General features: G+C 50.2%; 1 protein-coding gene across 3 annotated transcripts; it reads left to right on the top strand.

Moving 5' to 3' along the window:
• The first annotated feature begins 753 nt into the window (after nt 1-753).
• Nucleotides 754-23704, top strand: LPCAT4 (lysophosphatidylcholine acyltransferase 4). Of its 3 annotated transcripts, XM_044422373.1 has the most exons (14): nt 760-926; nt 12711-12853; nt 12972-13192; nt 14914-15026; nt 15131-15191; nt 15903-15961; nt 16616-16650; nt 16769-16823; nt 17230-17312; nt 18519-18644; nt 19548-19689; nt 20823-20921; nt 22348-22501; nt 23145-23704. In XM_044422373.1, the coding sequence occupies exons 1-14, from the start codon at nt 828-830 to the stop codon at nt 23300-23302; spliced, it is 1548 nt and encodes a 515-aa protein (XP_044278308.1). In that variant the 5' UTR covers nt 760-827; the 3' UTR covers nt 23303-23704. The 3 variants fall into 3 exon arrangements, with proteins under 3 accessions (XP_044278309.1, XP_044278308.1, XP_044278310.1); XM_044422374.1 differs by lacking the exon at nt 23145-23704 and having other exon boundaries at nt 754-926; nt 21013-22484; XM_044422375.1 differs by lacking the exon at nt 760-926 and having other exon boundaries at nt 12726-12853; nt 12977-13192; nt 23145-23701.
• Nucleotides 23705-24241: the final 537 nt, after the last annotated feature.

Below are 24241 nucleotides of genomic sequence, written 5' to 3'. Positions count from 1 at the left end.
ATTTGGAAGGTCATGAGCCCCCCCCCCCGCCGTTGTGTTGGTCTAATCTAGGGGTTAACCGGTACATTTGGGGTTCTGGATGACGCTGTCTAAGGAAAGAACAAGCGAGCCAGCTCAGGTCGTCTTCTGAAAGCTGAGGACCTGGGCTTTCCTGAGTCACCAAACGCTTCGGCTGCCTCGCATCACACATCCGCGGTCTCTGCACCGTAGCGCCCAAAGCAGCCTTTCCCGAAGTATAAAGAAGGGGAAGGCGTCAAAGACTGCAGTGCGAGCGAACGGGAAGGCGGGGAGGAGGCGGGGCGGGGGGAGGAAGGCAGACGGGACGACGTGATCTAGAAAGGCTTCGTGAGGTTTTGTGGTTGCTCGTCTGATGAATCGATTAGTTAACGCATTACCGGCGCATCCCTTCCTGCCGGCGGAGAGATGCAGGCAGCCGAGGCGGGGCGGGGGGAATGACTTGACGCCGGCGGGGGGCGCAGCTCGCCGCCTTCTCGCCTTCGCCTGCTCCCTCCTCCTCCATCCGGTCCCTCCAAACCGAAAGTCCGTCCCCTGCTCCGTGTCGCCGTGACGACCGCGCCGTGGGCCCGCCTCCCCTGCCTCGCATCTTGGCTCCCTCCCGCCGCGGTCCGGAGCCGGGGCGCCCGTCCAGCCGCGGCTCCATCCACAGCTCCGCAGCCCCGCCGCCCGCCCGCCCATCCATCCGTCCATCCATCCCCGCATCCCTCCTTCCGTGCTCTCCGCCGCTCCTCCGCGCCCACCGCCTGGGCTCCGGCCTTGGGGATCAGTCCCAGGCTGGAAGAGGGGCAGCCTGGAAGGGGGGGACGGCCATGGAGGGGGGCTCGAGCCGGGCGGGCCCGGAGGGGGACACCGCGGCCCCCAACCCCTTCGTCCACGAGCTGCGCCTCAGCCGCCTGCAGAAAGCCAAGGTGAGCCACCGCCTGCGCCGGGGGGGCGGCGGCAGGATGGGGCGGGCGCAGAGGGGCGCACGGGGCGCCGGAGGGTCGCCCGCGGGTGCTCTTCGAGTCTCCTTGAAATCGGGGGCGACTGCCCGGGGGACGCGGCGGCGGCGGCGCTTTGGCGTGCGCACGGCGCAAGGAGCGCGTCATTGGAGCGGGGCAGGAGGGTCGCCACCTGGTTATGGGGCTTTCCGCGAAGAGGGGGGTGCTTGGGGGGCGGTGGTCGACGGCGCCCTGGCGGGGTTGGCTGATCTCGGGGCGTGGAGGGAGTGTCTGGACGGACTCCCAGGATGCCTGCAGGCGCCCTGGACGGGCCTGGGCGGGCTGCCCTTGGCGAGCGGCGGACCCATGGGGAGGGTCCGGGGGCCGCGAGATGCAGGAGGCGCTCCGCGTCGGATTCCCGAATCCTGCTATTAGGCCATTCCATTTCAGGCTGCAATGCCGGACGGGGGTTGATTAATCGCTTATCTGGGGTGGGGGGAGCGTGGTAACCCTGTTTTCGTTGGGCCTGCTCGGGTCTTCCCGAAGTGGGAAGGCATTCACTGGGTTGACTGGGAGAATGCGACTGGGAGGTGCTTCAGGGAGTAAAAGCTGATGAGGAGGGTGCAGATATATTGATTTATTAGCACCCCATCTTTCTTGCCCACCCCCAAAAAGTTGCATTGTAGGCAGCTTGCGATTGCACAACAAGCTTAGTGGAGAGGGCAGCCCATCCCTCCCAGGGTAGCAGGGGGTGCGCCCCACATGTTCGAGTCCTGGGGGGTGCCCCATCAGTACCTTCCAGGTGGCTGGATTGCTCTGGGGCATGTCCTCAGGGCCCCTGGGCTCGCTTGGCTGGACTTCTTCACATCTGAGGGGTGCTGGAGGTTGGGTGACCTCTGGGATTCCAAAGAGCAAATGGAGTTTCGGTGCAGCCCCTCTGGAGAAGGATGTCTTAAAAGATATGGGATTAAATGGCCAGGGTAACACTGAGGTCTTTGAGAATATGGGGCACCAAAAGGAAGATAGGATTTGTGACCTACAGAATTTTACCAAAGGTTTGGGGCAGGACATATTTGAAGGAGGGGCAGGACAAGCCGGGTTGGGAAGGGGAGGGTGTGCAGTGGAGGTGGAGTGTTTCCAGATTTATAGGGCCAGGAAGGGCCAGGGGTTCTGTGGGGGCTGCTGCAGCCTATTGTGGGTGATGATGTGGTTCTCCTTAGTGAAGGTCTTGGAAGGTTTTCAGCAGGGCTAGCTTTTCAAGCAAAGGCACAGTGGCTTGGAAAGCACAGACGATAGGAAGCCCATGGGACAAATACGGGGTGCAGCACGGAGGGAGGTCTTTCGAGACGGGGAGGGGAGAAGACAGGCAAATGACTCTCCACCGCTTTTGCTTTAGCCATGCGGCAGTGCGGTGGTGCGGGGCGGGGGGGGGGGGGGGCAGGGAAGCAGGCCGAGCAGGAAGTCAAAGGCCTGTGGGACCAAACTGAGCTAGCTGCCTTTCCAGGTCCCCTGGATATGTTTGGTTCTAGCCAGAGGCTGCAGGAAAAGAAAGCCTCGGGGTTAGAAGGCAGGTGAAAATTGGACCAGACAGGAGCCGTAGAGGATCACTTTTTTCTCAGTGGCTTCCACCACTTGATTCCATCTTCCTTCTCTTTCCTCCGGACTGCAACTGTGTTTGGTTTTGCAGTCTCTCTACTGGCAACAAAAGGGAACTAAGAGCCCTAGGCAGGAAAAATTGCCCCCAGTCTTATGCCTTCTCCTTTGTATTTAAGCCCGCACCACCCTCCCTTGCAATATCTCCATTATTCTGTTAGAGTCCGTCTCCCCCGCCCCCACCCTGCAGCGAGGCTGGTGCTAAATATTCCTATTTGTATTTGTCAGCGGAACCAATTTAAGCTCTGTGTTTATTTCCCACTGCTGGGAACAGGAGACTGGAGAGACGGTTGTTGCCAAAGGCTGATCAACAACTGTATTTATACATTCCTGCGTCTCTTGTACCTGACTATACTAGGAACAGGGAAAAGAGAGAAGATGCCAGCCACGTGTGTGGCATTCTGCAAAGTATGAGAAGACAGATCCCTGCCCTGAGGAGCAAACTATCTAGAAAAGTGCAATGCATGGAAAATAGCAGAAAGTACTAGCTCCCTGGGGGCTGGCAAAGGGGGCACAGAGCTCTGCCCGTCCCCTGCTGGTCTGCTGCGTTTCTACTCAGGCCTGGAGGAGAAAGAGGCTCACATCCCTTTTGTAGCTCCTCTGGTTTCTGTGTTAGGCCCAGAGGAGGCATGGAATACTCTGTCCTGCCTCTACCACTCCCCCACTTGTCTTTATGTAATCCCATAAGGGGCACCAAGCACTCTGTCCTGCCTCTACTAGTCTGCAGGTAATCCCTGGTCACCAATGGCGACCAGGTGAGTGCTTTTAATACAAGTCTAGGTTAAATGTTATTTCGGCAAACTCTGGATTAGTTGCAGTCAGCTGTGTTGGAGCGTCACTCCTAGCATCCCTCTGGCAGCATGGACAATGTTCAGCAATGGTGGCGTTGAGATCAAAGACCCCTGGAAGGTTGAGGGAAGCAGGGCTAAGCCGTGGGAGTGGGGGTTGATTTTGAAGAAAGGCATATTGGGACTGGAAAGTTCATGTTGTGCCTGGTGTGGAGAGAAAGAAATTACTTGGCTCTCCCAAACTATTTTGTCACCTGGTGAAAATGAAGGGCAGCCAGGCTGGGAGAAGTTACTGGATTTACACCTTCACAGAAGACCATATGGCCAGTTGCATATACACTAAGCCGTGCATTGCTGACTTCTGGCTCGTTGTTGCTTCTAAATGCGTCCCCGTAAACAAACCATGGTTGGCTAACTAGCTGTTAGCCACAAATAAACCCCATGGATTCCTGGCATACGAAGTTTGTCTTGTTTAAACCTTAGCTGTCCTCATTATTGGAAGCTATCAGCATGGCTTATCTCAGCCTCCGTCGTGTTGCTGAAATGGTGGCGCCCAGCAAGAGCATTCTGAAAATGAAACTGCTCCCAAGGCCTGCAAAAGGAGTGAGACAAACCAGAAACAGGAACAACAACCAGGGATTCGTTTGCTCATCTGCAAGACAAATAATGGCTAATGCAGTAAACCCTTGTTAACATAAATCATGGTTTAGGATTATGGTGAAGATTGCTGGTTTGTTTTTGGGATTCACACTGTTAAAAGGAAGGGATACCGATTCATGGAGTAAGGCCAATTGACAGCTCTTAGCTAGTGCCCTAAATGGAGCCTCTGTGTCCAGGAGCAGTCTATCTCTGGATGCCACTTGCAGAGGAAACAAACAAAAAGGAAGGCTACAGATTTCCTGCTTGCTTGTGAGCTTCTCAGAAAGCATCTGGGTGGGCCACTGTTGGAAACAGGATGCTGGTCTCCATGGGGTATCAGCCCATTGCCTGATCCAACTTCTGACATTCTTAATGGCCTGGGAGAATGAATTTCTGGCTCCCTGTCTTCCGAAAGCTTGTGACATGGTTTAATTTCCAAAATGGGTGGATGCCAGGACGCAGATCTGTCTGGAAGGCATACAGTGTGACCTAGAAGGTCTGTATCTAAATCCTCAATCTCTCAGGCTTTGTTTGCAACACTGCTCAGCAAGGGAGGTTGGCAGGATGGATGAACTGAAATGAGCCATTTAATTCCTGGTTCAGCTCACTACCGTGATTATCATTTGTATTGGGTTTCTGCTTGAAACTTCAAATTCCTCCTTTTTTTTAAAAAAAAAAAGTGATGCATAATTCTTGGTTGGTCTAAAACATGCTAATTTACTGAATATGCAAAAGAATTTCTTTCTATTGGAGCTTCTTTCACTTCTCTTCTATTCCTTGCATTGTACTAATTCCTGTCCCGCATCCGTGTAACACTTGGAACCTTTTGTTGCTTACAGCCAGGATGTGGGGGACAGCTACTTGCAGTTATTTCTTTTGTAACAACTCTGAAAACAGAAATAAGGGCAGTGCTCTTAGTTTGCAGAAAACAGAAAGGAACCACCCTGTTTGCTGACCGAGAACTGAGGCAAACTGTAGACCTTGGAGAGTTAAAGAACATAACCACAGGAGCATATAAAAGTTTATCCTGAGAATGATTGCATCTCCTGAATTCAGAGTTACTTATGAAAACATCGCAAGTTCCTAGCCCTCAGGATGCAAGCCTATAACAAGGGGACGTCTTGTGCCATATCTGCCATGCTTAACTTTACAAAGATTTGTCTTGGATCCTAAGATAAGTTAAGGAAGTCCATTGAAGGAAATTTTCCTATCCTTTCCCCAACTCTGCAGAAAACAGCAACCATTCCCAAGCCTATCCAGGGGATTCAAGGGGCTTGAAATATTGCAGGATGAGAGGGAATTGCTGATGGGAGAGGATACAGGAAACCGAACTTCCTTATCATGGGATCTAAGCCAACCTTGTGCCTTTCTGACTTGTTTGGACTACAACTCCCAGGATTTCTGGTTGATGGCCCATCTGGATAGGAATTCTGGAAGTTGCGGTCCAAATGCCTCTGAAGGCCACCAGGCTGAGGAAGGCTGATCTAAGCCATCTCTCTCCTGGTTCTTTATTAACACATGAGAGACAACCGTTAACTCAGTGGCTTGGTTGGGACATACATTTCCCAACTTCCCTAAGCAGAGAATGAACTCCTCCTCCATTGCCACTTGCCACGTCTCCTCCTCCTCCTCTGTTGTCTCCTCCAGTCCCTACTACATCCGAAATAAGCTAGCTGTGTTGCAGTCCTGTGAGTAAGCACCCATGGACTTCAGCAGGGCTTCTGAAATGACATGCATAGGAAGAGGCCGAGTAATTCACTCCTACCTACTCCTGACGCTTGCCCTGCTTGCTTGAGATTAGGCGTGCTGGTCATGGTAAGTGAGACTCCAAAGGCTTGTATTTGGGGTGCTACTTACAAGTGCTGCTGAGTGATTTAGTCTTGCTTGCTTCTGATAGGCTTGAAATCAGTATGGAACCCATTTCGACAGCCTAGTTTGCCTGTGGCCCCATCCACAAGTGGAATGCAAACCCTCAGACCTTTTCCAGATTGGAATTTGGCTGCTGGACAGGAAAAGGTTCTCCATCTGTACTCCTGCTCTCTTGGATCGTGAGCCCTGATTGTCTTTATTTACATATCTTCTTGTAGACCACGGGCAGCAAATCCAATTCTCCTTGGGGAGTTTTGCTATGAGCTGAGAAGTTACCAGGAGAACCCTAGCCATCCAGTTCAGGGTCCTGTACCATGGCCAGCCACATGCCTCTGGGAAGCCCACAAGCTGGGCACAAGGGCAACTACCCTGTTGGTTCAGAGCACTTACTATTCCATGGTAGACTGCCTCCAGAATTGGAGGCTCTACATAACCCCCATAACTAGCACTCACTGATAAATCCATTCTCCGTGAATCTACCTAATTTCCCTTGGAACCAGCCAATGATCATCACTCCATTGTGCGGTGATGGGTTGCATAAGCCAATGGCTGCATGGGTTTATTTTGATCTGATCCAGATCACCGGCCAGTCGGTTCCATCAGTGGACCGGAAGTGATTCTGTTATGAGAAAGAGAGCGGAATCTCTTTAATGAGAGCTCTTCATTTTTCTTCTTCCAGTCATGAAACTGGAAGGGGAAAGAGGAAAAACACACACCCAAAATGTTATCGCAAAGGCATGAGAAAGGTCAAAACAGTTCAGCTCTCACCCTTTTGACCTCCTTGCAATTCAAACAGAAATGGGATCCCTGCTTTGATTTCCCCGCCCAACTCTCATAGTTTGCTTCTGTCTCTGAGCAAAACAGAGCAAAAAACACAAGAGGAAGCCAAGGGTTGTGTAGCTCCAGGGCTCATGAAGGGACACCTTTATTTGCTGTTGGAGAGAAGCTGCACAAGTCAGAGTTTTCACATTGCAGGTTTAGAGATCCAGGATAACTGGGTCAAAAGTATTCTGCTGTAGCTGTGCCATCTTTTTCCCTTAAGGGTTCTTCCTGCTCACCCCAGTGGAGGGGAAAAAAGGTAGAAGTGATGAGCAGACACTGGAGAGCTAGAAGTGGAAGGTGATAAAAGCTGGAGACCCCCACCTCCACTCTAGTTCGAACTCTGTGTGAAGCAATGTGGCTGTGCCATAGAAGCATCATCTGCAACCACACGCCGTGCAAAGCAAGACCATCCCTGCTTGAATCGCTTAATATGAGCATGAACCGAGTGTACCGTGTAGAGCACAACTCAGAATCCTTTGCGGTGCTCAAGCCCTTGTGGCAAGATGGCTTCTCAGAGGAAAAGTCCAAAGGAGGCTTGTTGCATCGCAGGCCTGGGGACTGTCTCCGGGGCTCCAGCCGTGTCCTGAGGCCCTCCTTTGGGACGCATGAATGGCTCGCCCCTGTTTGCCAATCTTCCAGGGCACAATTAAGGTCCCCACTCTGACAACAGTGGTAGAGCTAAGGTACAAGTCCTTGTAAATTATCTGAAATTTATCTAAATTATCCCACTTGATCTGAAAGAGGGAGTGTGGGGTGGGGATGAAACGTTGTACGACCACGGCTCTTCTCCTTTGCTGCCCCAACTTGCTCTTCGTGGTCCCACGAAGGCCTTCCTGACCCATGTGCCAAGACACACTAGGCCCCAGTGAGGAGTCTGTTCATTGCATAATGGAAGAGCCTTAAGTGCTCGCTTATGGAGGAGGTTACCTGTTGCATTTCTGAATGAGTCTGCAGTTTGACCTTGCCAGCAGCCTCTCAGGGGCAAATCATCGTACTGCACCTGGACCAGGGGCGATTGAATCAGTCGTTCGCTCCCAAGTGCCCTGTGAGAGGAGTCTGCCTATGGGCAGCCTGGCTGGGCCTCCCCTCTGTGCTTGTCTCCTGGGTCCTCGAAATCCTACTCAGAACAGTGACTCATACAGAGACTGACAGGAGGCCCTCAGCTGAGAGTGGTTCATTGTTTCTCTTCCTACTGCAAAAGAAAATCTTTGTGGGGGTTGCTCAGTGAGCCTCTCATTGTGAGAGGTACAGGGCACTGAGAGTGGGAATTTTTTCTTTTTCAAATCTGATCTCCCTCCCACTTCTGACATCCTGGAAACACATTTCCACCTACTATGTTTTGAAGCATGCTCGCACTCGCTCGCTCGCTCGCTCGCTCTCTCTCTCTCTCTCTCTCTCACACACACACACACACACACACACACACACAGAGCAGATTCTATGCAGCTCTTTTTGCACCTTGTGCTGAAGTCCGCAGCAGGGTTGAGTTTTTTTGTGCGGGGAAGCCAACCTGTTAAAACAGCATCATTCCAAATCCACCCTTTCTAGATCCCCACACTTTCCCTTCATCCTTAAATCCTCTGTCTTGGTTGCTGATTTCTCCTTCCTTTCCTCTCACAAATAGTTCAGCAAACTCCAGGCCATAGGGTTACTAGAGGTCAATGCCTCTTGTTCACTGGAGTATTTATGGCAAGAGAGGCCCAGAAGGGGAGTCCCAAGTGGGACCAGTTCTTTCCTGCAAGCCAGGAATTCCAGCAACACGGAGAAGGCCTGTTCAGGGCTGGCCCTGGTCTGGTGTCACTGTCTCTGTTGGAAAAAGAACTGGAGTTGCTACTGTTCTGGCCTCCGAGAATTAGCCCAATTGTTTTAAAGCGGACCAGGAAGCACTGAAGAGTGAAACGGATTCATCAATCCAAGCTAGGGATGGCTCAGGAAAATTCATTTGGATTGCATTTTAATGTGAACAGATCTTCTGCACCCTTTCAGAATTAGCGCATTGACACAGCTCCTCTTTGGTTTTTGTGGGTTTTTCTGAAATCTGCAATATGGTTTCCTGGTTGGGAAAATGTGTGTTCAAATTGCACGCTAGTGGATGCAGGTGAAGCACTGAAAGAGAAGTATGTTAGGGGAAAAGGCTCACAGGAATGCAGGGATGGGGCAAATGGTGTGAAAAATCCTACGGATTGCCATGTGGGGGCTTTTAAAAAGCACAAATTGATGTGGAAACAGGATGGAACAAATGGATGCTTAGAAGAAATGAGAATGCTTTAGAAAAAGAAACAGGTTTGCACTGAGCCTGATGAATGGCTAGGGCAAATTTTAATTGTCGAGCCATAAGTGTTTCCCCTGCCTCTTTATTTTTGAAGTTCTTTTGAGATGTGCAGATTAATGCTGAAGAGAGCAAAAGATCACAAGGTCATCATGCTGTTGGTCTTAGAGTCAGAACCAAGTGCAGGGTCCGTCCCCAGTGAGGATTAGGACCATGGAGAGGGCTGTGGGAGGGGGTTTAACCCTTTGACCCTCTTGCTATGGTCCCAGTCCAGATAGGGGCAGGGCTGGTTGTTTGCTTCCAGAGGAAAGCTTCCTTTGGTGCACACACAGGCATGTTTGATCTGGCGGGTACTCCAATGGAGAGCAGGAAGGGAGAAAAGTCCCATTTGGACTGCAGCCTTACACGTAAATTTCAGTATTTCACACTGTGTTGCTCATGCTGTTGCTAACTACATGAAGCTTCTCACTTTTATTTATTACATTTATCATGCCTTTTTTTTTTTCAAGGAACTTACATAATTTCCCTCCTCCTCTCCACTTTACTTTCACAACAACCACCCTGTGAGGTAGGTTGGGCTGAGAGTCTGTGACTGGCCCAAAGTCACCTAGTGAGCTCCATGGCTGAGCTGGGACTAGAACCCAGAACCCCTGAGCCTCAGTCCTGCATGCCTAACCACTACACCACACTGCTACATGCACACTAGCATCAACTGCATATATTCTAATCCAGGCTTTTTAGGAAGAAATAGCCTCTCCTGCGGACAAAGGTAGCAGTCCGCTCTCAGTGACAAAAGTGTCCATGGGCACACACGTGCTCTCTGGGTGCCTCCGCACTGGGGTGCCGCACCCGGATCCGAGATGCTCATGTGTGGAATGCGCTTCCCAGAGAGGTCTACCTGGCGCCGTTGTTATTTGCTTTTCGGCGCCAGGCCAAGACCTTTTTATTTAAACGTCATTTTAATTGTTGAATTTATTTATTGGTTTTATATTTTTGCCGAGATGTCTCCAGACTTTTTGTATTTTTATATATTCATATTGTTATTTATTTGCATTGGAAGCCGCCCTGAGGCTTTTGCGAATGAGGCGGCATATAAGTGTTCCGAATGAATGAATGAATGAATGAATGAACGAACGAACGTGTCTGGACAAGGGAGCTGCGTTCTTCCTGTCCACAGAGTGGCCCAGAATTCTGCCCATGCTGGGCAGGAAGAATGAGGTTTGTCCACAAGTTACCTAACATAATGATACATCTTCTTAAGTGCAATGCAAAAAAACATGCTATTATCTTATTTGCCTTAAGGCAGAGGTGGGGCTGGCAATGTTTTTTCTCTCTTCCTGTTCAGGGCTACATTCCCTGGAGTTAGAATCTAGTGGAGCTCCGGGCAGGTGGTGGACAGAATCTGGCTCTCTTTCTGTCCCTTCTCTCTCTTTCTGGCACCCCATTCTCTCTCTCTCTCTCCCTCCCCCCACCCCCCGCTTTTCCCTGCCTAGTGGGCTGCCAGGGGTATGAACCGCCTGCATGAAAATGACTTATGAAATTAGGATGAGATCAGCATGCCATGTAGGGGTCAAAGTGTATGGCTGCAAAGATGGCGAATAAAAGAGCAGATAATGAATGAGGCAAGACAAACAAGGTTAGGATTGATGTGTCAGAATCCAGCAGAATTTGAATTTGCTGGTTTTTCAGGGTGGGTGAAACCCCATCTGTGAGGTTGAGACACACCTGCATCCTGGGATTGTCCTTCTTGTCAGCAAACACTGACACCTGGCCAAGCGGAGGAAGAATTGAAATCCATCACCAGATTCTGATGGATTGCAGCAAGGACTGCTGACAACCAGGCCAGCGATAATCTAGGATGTGTCCTGGCAGATGCTGGCCTGCCGCCTGGGCTGTAATCCGGGTAAATCGGGGCTGGTGGTTCCCCGAGCAGCACATGTGATTTGTCTAACTTGGGACCAACTGTCCAGCTAGGCTGGATGTCAGAATGTGAGATATTATTAGACGTCATTTCATCTGACACTCTGAATGCAGAAGGCCTGCAAGGGAAAACCATTATGACTTTGTTACTGGGAGGCCCTGGCCTGAGCTGGGCGAGTGTAGCACCCCTGGGTGCTGACTGCAGCCTGGTAGTTGTCTGTTGGTACGTATCACCTTGGGTTCCCCACCTGCCCATTCCTCTGGCTGCTGGCTTGTGTTAGGTGTGGAGAATCGCCATCTTCCCTTGCCTCTTCCCCAGTCTATGAGTGTAAAGTGCCTTGGAAAGGATGATCCAAGAACTTGCAGCAGGGTGGGGGCAGGGGGGGCTCTGTTTCCAGTCCTGCAGCAAAAGCAGAGACCCAGTATAAGAACCGGCCTGGGTCTGGGGAGGGAGTTGGATGCTGGGAAATGATGTAGCCAGGCATGTGACTCATATCGGTCGGTAACCCCAGCTTGGTACCAGGTTAACCACAGAACCCCACCTGGCCCAAGCCTTGAATGTCACGGCCATTTTCCGTGATGCTGATAGGATGGTGCTGGAGGAACCAGAGCTGGAAGGAATTAGTATGATTCCCTCAAGTCTCAGGGAATCCACAAGGGAGCTACAACAAATAACACCTTGCAGGTGCTGCAAAAAACAGCTCAGGGCCAACCTCCACCATTAACCCCTGCATACCCAGCCAGATGTATATACGGCTGAGATAATCTATGCAGGGACTCTGGAGCAAAGGGAGACCCCACTTCCTGGGTAGCATGTAAAAATTCTAAGTTGCTTATCCTGCCGAAATATTCTCCTGGAATTGGTTGCAGGACCAAAGAACTGCACTGTTTTAAGAAAAGTTGGGTGCATGTTTATATTTCTTCAGTATTTTGGTGATCCATCCTTTCTTCGATTTTGGAATGGGGGGAAGCTGACAAATAAGATAACCATAAAATATAGGTGACAGCTGATTTTAAATGAGCAAATGGGTCCGGCTCCGCCTGGACTGGAATAGCATCTATTTTTTATTATTTATTTAAAACTTTTCTAAATAGCCCATACTTAGATGTCTCAGGATGGTTTACAAATTAATTCTAAAAACAGAAATAAAAACAGAAATAAAAAAGAAATAAAAATAACAGTTACCCAGCATCCAGTGTTATGGACTGAGTGGGAGGGGAAACAACCAGCATGGGCTGCCAAGAGATGATATATCCAAGTAGTGCTCCAGCCTCTTTCCTTCCTTCACCCTCCGGAAATTTAGCACAACATTGCAAAGCTTTTAAGCAAGCAAATGCAGCTGTTAGTTGGACCCCTTTCGCCTCCCATGTCTGAGTGGATCTACACCACCAGCGCCCCTAGACACAGGCCCTGCCATGGCTTGCTGCAGGAGGATGGGCTATGCCACACCATTCCCTGGGGTGGGGGTGTCCGTCTCCCAGCCAGGGAGAGCACTCTAAGCCTACCCCTTGGCCTTCTACCCCCGCCCCCACCCCGGCATCTACTCTTTTTCAAATCATGCACATGAACATTGACGCCAGAACTTTGCAACAGGCCCGGCCGATACTATCAGTCACCGCGTCACCCATTGGCCCCTTTTAATAAGCAGAGCCGGCCCCTTGACTCCCCACTTAGGACACTGGTGTGGCATCTCCTTGGGACACGAGGCTCAGCTCCGATGACCTGGCATCTCCACAACATTCGCATGTCATCTCCTCGATTGTCCTGAAAAGCAAACCATGACGCCCCTCCCACTGGGTTTGTGCTTGCAGTTCTACGTGCTGGGGGTGGTCTTGGCCCCGATCCGTGTCGCCCTGGCCTTTGTGGTCCTGTTCCTCATCTGGCCCTTTGCGCTGCTCCAGGTAGTGGGCCTGCAGGAAGAGACGCTGCAGGAGCCGTTCTCTGGGTGGAGGAAGTAAGTATTGGCTACTTCCCCGCGGGTCCCCCTTGCCCTTTCGGAACGGCACCTCTGGTCCTCCTGACACCCCTTCTGCTTTGTCCCCTCACCCTTCTCCATGCCCCCCCATCTTCAGCACAGTTTCCCACAGCTCAGTGTACGTGCTCAGCCGCCTGATGTTCTTCCTGCTTGGTTTCATGCGGATACGGGTGCGGGGACAGCGGGCATCGCGGCTTGAAGCGCCCATCCTGGTGGCAGCGCCTCACTCAACCTTCTTCGACCCGATCATCCTGCTGCCCTGCGACCTGCCCAAGGTGGTCTCTCGCACCGAGAACCTCCATGTGCCGGTCATTGGGGGTGAGTGGACCTGGCCCAGCCATGGACAGAGGGGAAGGTGGATGTGAGCTGGGACGGGATCGTGTTGTGAACCTTTCAGAGGGTTGCCCCGAACAGGAGGGCAAAGAAGACTCCAAGTGGCGTTGTGCTTGTGCATCAAAGCTATGTGTGAAAGTGCAAATTCAGACATCTTCACCGTTCCTTAAACAGAAGCGCTAGGCATCTCCCCATGGTGGGGGTGACTGATCTGGGTACACATACAGTGCTGCCTCCCAATGGGCAACTTTGAGGCCCTTCTCTTCTCTCCCTCACAGTTTGTTTGACTTGAAGACAAACTTGCACTAAGCAGTTCATCAAATATAGCAGTGGTTTTCAACCATTCCACAGCTGGGGATCAGCGAAAACAGGAGAGTGGCCTCAGGGACTGCTGAGGCAGAAACAAAAAGCACTATACACATCATACAATAGTCTGTGTATTAGTTTCCAAACACAACTACCCCGCCCCGCAAAAAAAATAAAAAATGAAATTCTTCAAAACAACCAGAAACTGAGCAACAAAAAATGCCAGCAAAAGAACAAAATACTGCAATCAGTGTGGAGTGGCTCCCAGCTGGTTCCCACTGAGCCGTCTCTCCCCGCTCTGGCCCCCACTGGCGGCACTGGTGCACCCTGTGTGAATACGATGCTGAGCGAGGAAAAGGTGATGGAGCACAGCCAGCCCCCATGCTGGTCCGCGGTGAGCGGAATGTGGCCCTCAATGGACTGGGAGGAAACCTCCCGCAGACTGGCACCAGTCCATGGACCAGTGGCTGAAAACCACTGAAATAGAGGACTGTCTTATGCAGCCTGTTCTCAGTCAATAGAACACCTGGAGAGCTGAGCAGCCATTGCTCCTGCTCTCTGCTTGTGGCAAGAATCTCACCCTTTTTTGTTACGAAAACCCAGCATTGCTAGAGTTATAGGAGGATTGGGACCGCTGCACTTGGGTGGGGAGGAGGATGCTTCCCCGCTCCACCCAAATTCTTCATGCACTCTTGCCATCATCTGTATGGTGTTGTAAAAAGAGAGGCCAGTGGAGACCCTTTGAGCCCCCTGCATTGTGGCAGCAGGGTGGGGGGCAGAATGTCAGGACACAAGTGGGAATTGGGTGGCAAAAGGTTTAATCCTCCCCTCCCAGGACATGGTGGGTCTGATCCAAATTGGACTGTGCACATTTACTCTGGAGTAAAAATGAGAGCGAGCTTGAGAGGAGGGCAAATAATGTAGTGTGCTGTTTCATCCAAAGGCAGCTTTGGGTGCCCATTGATTTAATTCCCGATTTTCAGAATTCCAGGGGGCTTTTTGTAGCAGGGTACTTTATTAAAGTTTGTGCCCAGACTTTAATTTCAGCAAAACAGGTGCTTGGGAGGGAAAGGTCTGGGAAACCAAACTGTCTTCCTGGTCTTCAAAAAAGCAGGGAAGCTGCAAGAGAAGATGACCATAGGCTTGGGACCTCTGGTTGTCCTTTGCTGGGAAGTAGGACTGTGAATGTGATGAGCTTCTGGCTGGAGGCTCTCCTTAAGTTCCTCGGAAGTGCTCCTGCCAGTTGCCAGGGTTCAGACATGCACAACAGAGCAGATTTAGGAAAGGTTTCCAAGGCCAGCCATGCTGTGGAGGGGCTGGCCAGTGATGACTCAGAAACGCTCGTGTGATCCTCCTTGCTTCCCTTTCCCATCCCTGAGATTTGCCCATCTCTCCTTCAGCCCTGCTGAGGTTCAACCAGGCTATCCTGGTCTCCCGCCATGACCCGGCCTCTCGCAAGAAGGTGGTGGAGGAAGTGAAGAAACGGGCCACTTCCCAGGGAAAATGGCCACAGGTAAGGTCTGGGGACTCCCCAAACAATTGAGTCACCTTGGGTTAATATTGTGGAGCTCCTGAGCGCTTCCTTATCCTCTTTGTTTCCCCTTCTGTCCTTGCCAGGTCCTTTTTTTCCCAGAGGGAACCTGCTCAAATAAAAAAGCCTTACTCAAGTTTAAACCAGGTAAAAAAGAACAAGTCTGGTCAGAGGGGGTGGGTGGAGGTGAAGATTTACCTGTAAACAGAACTAGGTGGGAGGACCTTTGAGCTGAGAGGCAAGATCTGCTTTTTCCCTACATCACTTCTCCACCACTTTTATTTCTGTAATGTCAATATTCCCCTACTGGCTTTTCTCTTCCTCTTTAAATAGGTTACCCGCCTTTTCCTCCTCCTCTCGAAAAAATTCTTCAAGTGACTCACATTTATCTTTTTATAGTGTACGTGTTGCTATTTAAACACTTCAGAAAGCCATTATATCAGTCGCATAAGCCATTGACATAATAGCTTTCTGAAGCACTTAAAGTAGCAACACACAGAGCATGAGCAAGGTATACATACCAGCCATTGACATAATGGCTAGGCAATGAGCTCAGTCCATCATGAAAAGGAGGGTGGTGGTGGTGGTGCCACCCTTTATGATTGACAGAAGAGGCCAGCCAATCAGTGTTGTATGCAGCATGCTCTGAGAAGTGGGTACATCCCTTTGCAGTTGACCAAATGGTCCAGCCAATTAGCGTTGCACAAATCCAATTCCTGCCCATCACTGGAAGAACAGGCCAAAACACTGAGAGTCTCCTGCCACAATGGGCTCACCCCTAGAACTACATTGGATCTGAACACAGCCTGGATTCACCGTCAGCAATGCATCTCAGGGGTGTGTTTTCTGTGTCTACAGGTGCCTTCATATCTGGCGTCCCTGTCCAGCCAGTCCTCATTCGATACCCTAATTCTCTGGTGAGTTATGTTATGAATGTTATGAGAGGGCCACAGCCCAGCAGGTGGAGCATATGCCTTTCATGTAATAGGTTCCAGGCTCAGTCCTCAGCATCCCCAGGTGGGTGTGGGAAAGACCCCCCATCTGAAACACCAGAGAGCCACTGACAATGAGTGTAGGCTTGAGTGGACCCAGCAGGAGTCCAATCCAGCCAGCCTGGGATTCCCCAGAGGGCAGCAGTCCCTCCTCCCAGCTTCTTCCCCCAGCTGCTGGGCGGATTCCTGGCTTTGGTGCAGCTTTTTCCTTCATTCTAAAAGATAAGCCTTTCCTAGGGTTTTGTTATTAGCAGAAAGAAGTTCAAGCTAAAAGATGGCAGTGTGTTTTGTGTGCTCTTCCTGTTCCCTTTTGACCATGTCCCTGCGTGCTTCCCTAAAAATTCAATTTGGTCCTTGGGCTAGAGGAAATTTGATGGCCCCAGTGTAGGCAGCACTAGGACTAGGTGGATCAGTGGACTAGCTTCACGCAAGGCAGGTTCCGAGGTTCTTAAGAGCAGGGATGGGAAGGCGACTGAAAACTCAGCTTCTCTTCTGCCCATGGACACACACACAGCTTTGCACCTGCTTTGGGGGTCATGCAACCCCCTAAACGTCACTGAGGGTCTCTTTCCTTTGCAGGATTCAACAACCTGGGCATGGCGAGGACCTGGAGTGTGAGTTCTTGACAGTGGGGTGGATGAATTAGCAGCATGGTGTTGCACACATTCATTTGGGGTTGTTGCGCTCATTGGGTGTGTAGCCGGAACATCTCCTTCTGCTTATCCTTTTCAGGTTAAAAGTCATCTGGTTAACCGCATCTCAACCCTGTACTACTGTGGAAGTGGAGGTAAAGACAACAGCAACAACTTCTACTGGGGGTGGGGGATGAGGCGTTTTGTACCACAGATCTTCTTCTGCCATGCTTTTCCATGCAAGTACCAAGCCATTCAAACTTTGCAGGATTCAGTTTTCTGCTAGCCTCCTGCTCCACTTTCTGAGTGTGGGAGGATCTGCAGTAACTTCTGAGCCTCCCTCCTTGCTACCTGTGTCCTATAACTCAGTCTCCCCCAGCCTGGCCTCCCCCAAATATTGTAGGCTCTGACTCCCATCAGCCTCGGCCAGCATGGCCAAGTGTTGGAATCCTGGGAGTTGTAGTCCACAATATCTAAAGCTTACCTGGATGGGTGAAGGCCCAACCTTACAACAAACTACTTCTCTTTGATCCAATTTGTTATGCTTCTTGCCCTTTCCAGTTCCTCCCAGTTTATCAGCCCAGTCCTGAAGAGGCGGAGAATCCCACACTATATGCTAACAATGTCCAGAAAGTAATGGCCAAGTAAGTGTAAAATGGTGAGAGGTTTTGGTGGGGAAAAAAGGGAGTTGAAGGTGGGCTGAGGCCTATATGATGGAAGATGTGTAGGATGTATTGTATGGGGCAGCCTGATTCAAAAGAGCCAGGCCTTCAGACCGATCCCATCAAGCCAAGCTGGTGGTTGTGGGCAGCATTGCTGGGCATCCCTTGATGCCCACCTTCCAGCAAGTGGTACCAGCATTGCTTTTTTCCTCTTTGTTGCTACTGTTTGCTTTTTTTCTTCCTCTGGGGTGCAGATTCAGTGCGGAGGGAAAGGTTGAGTGGGTGGAGGCAGTGAGGCTGAGAAAGAGGAGGATCATCTCTGGTTAAAAGGTGCCAGAGCTGCTGCAGGACTACAGGTTAATGTGGAGGCTTTGAGAAGGTGGAGCAGAAGCAACGTGACACAGACTTGCAGACTACCAAAGGAAATGACCAGGCAGCTCTTAGTATTTATGCCAGCCGGGCCCAAAAGAGAAACTTCAGTCTAACTGGGTTCAGACAGCATGGTAACTCACATTCAAGGCTTGAGCATGGGTTGAGTGGGTTGTTGAGCATGGGTTCTCATGTGGTCTGCTCCCAGCTGTGCTGACAAGCCATGGTTTGTTAAGAATGAACAGCCCAGGAAGAGAACCCATGTTGGCTTGTAAGCAGACAACCTGACAAGCCGTTGTGGTTTTTTACCATTGTTGGTATGTTATATGGTCCAAACACAGGATCGTGGTTTCCACCATACTGGCATGCAACGACCAGGGTTCCCCTGGAATACAGCACCAACTGCAGGATTTATTTGTGGTTAATAAAACATGGTTTGTTATCATGGCTCAGTTCAGGCATGTTTCAACATCAACCCATAGTTGAACGATAGCCAACACTCAACCCATACTCGACCCTGAGTGTGGCTTGCCTTGTCTGAACCCAGCTGTCTCCCCGTCACAAGGCTGACTATTGCATGCCTCATTTCCCTTCTCTACCTGCAGAACGTGCTCAAGCCTGATACACACTGTCCATGCTGGCCTGACAGATTGCATCTCATTCACATATCCAGGCTGCTAGTTGGGTCCCTGAGGGGATAATAATCCGACAAGAGGGTTGGGCCGTTTGGTTTGTTGACTCTGGTTTGTTGACTTTTGCTTTGCCGTTGTCTCCCTGTCATCTTCTTTCCCCTCTATGCTGCTGCCCTCCTTCAACCAGGGCTTTGGGGATTCCTGCAACAGAATGTGAGTTTGTGGGCAACCTTCCAGTCACCGTGGTGGGGCGCCTGCGGGTGGCCCTAGAGCCGCGCATCTGGGAGTTGGGCAAAGTGCTTCGGAAAACCAGGTAAGAGATCACTGGACAGGGGCACTGCCTGAGAGCTAAATGCCATGTTGGAGAAGCTCTTGGGGCTGCATTCCAGTGGACAAAAATGGATAAATGCTCGAAGACCACCCAGTGATCAATGCTTAGAGGAAAGAGGGCAGGGCCAGTGGAAGGGGTGATAACCAGGCTCCTCTGGGAAGTTCCAGAAGGCAGAAGGGGACTCCAGGTAGGGCTGGATCACACCCCTGCCATAAAGGCACCGAAAGAACGTTACTGGATCAAAACAGAGTTTCCCTCTGGTTTGGTACTCCATGGCTGGATTCAGACATGACAAATCATGGGTTTCTTTTCACCATTTTTGGTCTCTTTGCGCTTGAACCTAGTTGTGACAGTTCATCATGGTAAGTCTGGTTTTTAGAAACTATGATAAGAAACAATGGTTTGTTCTATGGTTTCCTCTGTAAGAACACGGCTTGTCATATTGTCTGAACCCAGGATTGTGGTTTCCACAGTCCTGGTATCCAACTACTACAAAGTCCCCTGGGAAGAGTGGCAACAGCAGAAGCTGCTCCAGCTACTCTGTGTGGGGACCAAGGAGGAAGAGCCTCGTGATATAGGCAGGAAGCCATGCAACTTGGGACGGAATTTCAGGCACAGTGGCTGATGGGATACATGCCAAAAGTGGGAGGATGGAAATCATGATAAAGTAGAAATCACTTGGTTGTCTTTCATGTAGATCATGGTAAAAAAGAAACCCTACAAACCATGGTAGCCATGGAGGGTTGCTTGCTTTGTTGTGTTGTGAACACAGCACATTTCTCACAGGGCCGGCCACATTGCTTTGATCAAATCCCAGCAGACAAGACTGAATCAAACTGAAAACATCTTGCTCCTTTTCAATTAGGCAATTACCTCTTCTTGCAGGTGCCTACCAGGCAGGTCCAAGTGCCGGCTGGATTCAGATCTGGTTGGGACTTCTGGGAAGCTGCGGCCAACAGAGCTGGCTGACTGGCTGGGGGTGGACAGTCCAGAGGTTGTTGAAGGACTCCGTGTCTATTTCCAGCAGGTGAACTGGAGGAGGGCAGCTTGTTAAATTCAAAGAATGAATAGGGGCATGTTGGAACAAGAGGATTTTTTAAAATGTCTACAAACATCCAGGGGCTGCTGCAAAAGCATTTCATAAAAGTTTTAATTGTTAACATGCTCTGGAAGACTCTTGGAGGCAGGACGTCCATAATGGTGCAAAAGTGTTTGGGTGCTAAGAATGTGTCCCAGTGGGCTAGAATTGCCCATGTGGCTGTTAAAAAAGTATGGCCCAGATTTGGGTGGGGTAAATGTTCTGGGGAGGTGGTGCTAAGAAAGCATTGTGAAAATATTTGATAGTTAAGGAACTCATTGACTGACCAAGATTGCCCATGTGACTAGCACAGGATATGATGTCATGGATCTCGTAGGCTTCATTTGCTCTTACTATGGTTTGCTCACAACCAACTCTGATAAGCTTTGTAGTCACACCCAGTATGTGAGCATTGAATAGCTGGGATCATATAAGGAAGAATGAGAGAGAAAAGATGATAAGGGGTAGGTGAGGGAAACCATGGTACTGCAGAGCTGCAAAAAAGGCAATATAAAGCAGTGGTTTTCAACCTTTCCACAGCTGGGGACTGGTGAAAACAGGAAAACCACCTCAGGGACGTCTGAGTCAGAACAAAAAACACCATACACATAATGCAGTATTCTGTGTTTGAGTTGTCAAACACAATACCAAAAAAAGAAAGAAAGAAAATTCTTCAAAACAACCAGAAACCGAGCAACAAAAAAATGCAAACAAAAGAACAAAATACTGATATTGACACAGTGTGGTTCCCAGCTGACTCCCAAGCCATCTCTCCCCTCCCTGCCCCTGGCAGCACTGGTGCACCCCCATGAATGCAATGCCAACCGAGGATGAGGTGGTGGAGCAGAGCCAACCCCTGCAGCGAGCGGGATGTGGCTCTCCAACAGACTGGCAGGAAACCTGCCGCGGACTGGCACTGGTCCATAAACCGGTGGTTGAAAACCATTGGTATAAAGGGTTGTTTCACCCCAGCCCAAATTATGACTTGTGAAGTAAAAGGTGAACCGGAAGAACATCCAGTTAAGTGTCAGGTGCGACTCCAGTGGAAGCAACACCCTTTTCTTTGTTGTGTCCATTCCCAGGATTCTGAAGGCAACATGGACTCCCGGGAAGTGGCCCTGGCATTGGAGGCCCTGGAGGCTGAGCACAACCCACAGGAACTCACGCGTCGGGCCTTTGAGGTACCTGCAGAGGTTGGGTGGGATTAGGGGTGCAAAGAGCAGGCCAGAATCCGAGTTTCTCGTGCTCACCAGTCTTCTTTCCTACGCTCAGCCTAACCCTGGCCAGGAAGCAAGCCGAACTGAGATACAGTCCACGAATGCTCAGAAACACAAGCAGCTTCTTTGTGTAAAGTATGCAAACTGCATAATTCTTTGCACAATGTATGTAAAGCATACAGGTCAAGGATGCAGAAGCAGAACTCCAGTTGAACTTATTTCCTGCCAGGTGCCCATACAAATGCGCAGTGTGAGGCAGATTTAGGGAAAGCAAGCTGGAGTCTGGAGACCCAAGCAGAGGAAACTGAACAGATTCCCAGCCCAAACTGGTGTGATGGACAAAGAGAATGGGCTTGCAGGGAGTCCATCTAGATATTCAGCAGTGACTTGGATCTGGAAACCTACCTGGATCTGGAGCATCTATATGACAAGGGGAAGCATGTGATTTGGAAGGGGGTGGGGTCAGATATTGAAACACTTTGTTGTGTTCCTAGGAATCTTTGTTGGTGAAAAGCAGCTGGAAAGGGAAGGGAGCACAAGGGAGATGCAAGGGCTAGGGAATGGTTAAGCACGACCTTCTGGCCACTGCGTTCCTCTTTCTAAATTGCACCATCCCGTGTTGGTTTTGGAAAACTGTGATGAAGACCCAGGTCTGCACTAAGAGGGATGGAGTAGCATTTGATGTGAAGTTACAAGGAATTTGTATGTGTGATTTAGATGGTTGGGGGAGGAAATATTCTTAGACAAATATAAAATCTGGTGTGCCCATTGAAAGAGTGATACACACCAGGAGCCCCCAGTCTTTCCCATAAGACCTTGACTCCCTTTCAGGGTTTTCCAGCTTCCAATCAGCAGCTTGAATGCAAATAAAGGAGCAGGTTTGTGGCGAGCCATTTTTAATCCAGGAAATGGTGAACATAAAACACCTCTGCCAATAAGAAGTTGGAAAGTATGAAGGGGCTTTGAACACAGAAGGGATGGGGAACCTGAACTATGGAAGATGAGAATGTGGTTGTCTGTCTAGGTCAGCTATAGCCAGTGTGAAGGACCCCAGGCTTGTGGAACAAATTACCCCTTTCCCCCCAGTCACCGATTGCTTTGCTGTTTTCCCACACTTGCAGGGCTATCCTTCCCTGCACCCCATTCTGAAAATTTGAAATGCTTCTCATAAGAGTTACTGACTGGTTGAAGGAGTTGAAGTGAAATTAGGGGGGTATTTTGGTCCCAGGTTCCCTGCTGGGATGCAGCCTCCAAGAGCTTTCCTAAAATGGAGCACGGCCCTGAGGCTGAATGCAGTTCTACACCCTGGACAAGCCAGTCACAGTCAACGATTGTATTTGCAATGTATATGTGTGTTTCTTTTGTATATACACAACCACTATGCTACCAGCTCTTCTCAGAGGTGGATGAGACAGGGGACCTGCGTCTGCGCCAGGATGGCTTGTGCGCTATTTTGCGCCTCTTGCTGGGGACACCAAGTGCTGATGGGGCTGAACTCTACGGCCGGCTCTGCGGGGACCACAGCCAGAATGGACTGACCCTTGGTGAGAGCCCTGACAAATGGGGAATAGAAGGAAAGGGGAGGATCAGGGCTGTTGTGGGTGTACCTCTGCTTATGGCCCATGTGGGTGCCTTTGTTTGATTACGGGTACAGTAAAGAACGGATTGTAACATCAGGAGCTGAGGCGGGAGATGTCTTTTCCTTTGTCCCATTTCTGTGTGCGGGCCAGCAAAAGATATTTATTTATTATTTCTATTTCTATGCTGCCAATTTGCCCAAAATATATCCAGCAAGTGATGGGAAAGAGAAGGGGTATGAGGTGTGTGCGGGCAGGAGGTGTTTTTGATCAGCTTGGGGGAATGAAGAGGAGGCACTATAGAAAATTCGGAGGAGGGAGTAGGCCCTCTGCAAAGCATAGCTGTCATACAGAGGCAGGAGGAGAAGATATTAATGTAGGCCGGGGGTAGCCTCCAGGTGCCTGCCAGATGTAGTGGGCTATAGCTCCCATCATCCCTGCTGCTGATGGGAATCAGAGTTCAAGCCATCTGGAGGGTTTTGGGCTGCCTAGTGTTGATATAGGCAGTCTCTGTGCTGATGTGAATTCTAACATCTGGGACATTAATTTGGACTGTGTTTATACTGATGCTCCTCTCCTCTCCTCTCCCCCCCTCCCCTCCCCTCTCCAGATGAGTTCCAGGATTTTTCTCTCCGCCACCCTGACTATGCTCGCCTGTTTAGCACGTACCTGTGCCCACCTGCGGCCTGCTCGCTCTCCAAGCCTGGCCTCCCGCCCACCTATGCTAATGGTGCCCCTGCTGCCCTTCCCAAGAGCAAGGCAGACTGAACACCCCAGAGCTCTTCAGCCATGTGCACACAACGACACAGCCACAGACCGAGACACACACAGCCATGCCACTCCCTTGGCCACGCGAGACCCTGCCCCTCCTGCTCGCTTGCTCGCCCCGGCCTCCACGGTGGTTAGGCAGAGGGGGGCGGAGACACCCCCATCTCAGGGCAATGGTAACCGGGGGATCACAGCCACAAATTCTTTGGGGATTGGGGCTTCTCTCCGTTTATTTTAAAGTTTATTTTTGTTATGTTTTGATTGTATCATTTAAGTTGTTGATTTGGGGTTATTATTATTTTGTTGAGGGGAAGGAAAAATGGAAGGACGAGATACTGTTGCTTTTTCATTTTTTGTTTTGTAAGATATACAGAAGTGCTATTTTATATATAAAATAAATATCTATATCTCTATAATAAAAAGATGTGTGTATCATGTTTTAAAACACTGGTGATTCCTGGGGTTGTGTCTCTCTGTGTGTGGGATTAAAGGTGCTTAATGGAGAACTGATGCTCCCACTTCCCACCTTCCTGAAACTCTCTGTGAATGTGGGCATGTCATGAGTGGAGCTGGCTGGAGCCGGGGTCAGACTAGATGGCCCGGGAGGCCCCTTCTGACTCGCTCTGTTTCTATGTTAATGTTCAGTAATGCTGAGGAACTCAAATCTGAGGTTGGTTGACCCAGAGTACCTTATCGTTACAGATCTGGAGGTTGGGGAAACTAGAGGAATGGAAGGAGAGCAAGATTGTGCTTCCTTTCCTTCCTCTTGAAACCTTCCCACAGAATTCAGGCATCCACTCCCCAAAAGCCTAAGCACCCGCTTTGAGGATACTATAAATAGGGGCTGGAGAGAACATGGGTGTGGATATACCAGCAGATCTCTGGGCAGTATATCAGCACAGATTTCTAGCTCCTACTTGGTTAGTAATAGCAGCAACA

The sequence above is a fragment of the Varanus komodoensis genome, unplaced genomic scaffold (genome assembly GCF_004798865.1).
Source record: "Varanus komodoensis strain SLA01 unplaced genomic scaffold, ASM479886v1 scaffold126, whole genome shotgun sequence".
Lineage (NCBI taxonomy): Eukaryota > Metazoa > Chordata > Lepidosauria > Squamata > Varanidae > Varanus > Varanus komodoensis.
The sequence above is the reverse complement of the archived record's forward strand: the minus strand, read 5'-3'. Positions and strand labels throughout refer to the sequence as shown.

Bases quoted from the DNA above. Each gene is read 5' to 3' on its own strand.
- LPCAT4 (XM_044422373.1), top strand. From the start codon at position 828: ATGGAGGGGGGCTCGAGCCGGGCGGGCCCGGAGGGGGACACCGCGGCC. The intron at 15,192-15,902 runs GTAAAAAAGAAC...CTGTGTCTACAG, and splicing joins CTTACTCAAGTTTAAACCAG to GTGCCTTCATATCTGGCGTC. The intron at 15,962-16,615 runs GTGAGTTATGTT...TTTCCTTTGCAG, and splicing joins TTCGATACCCTAATTCTCTG to GATTCAACAACCTGGGCATG.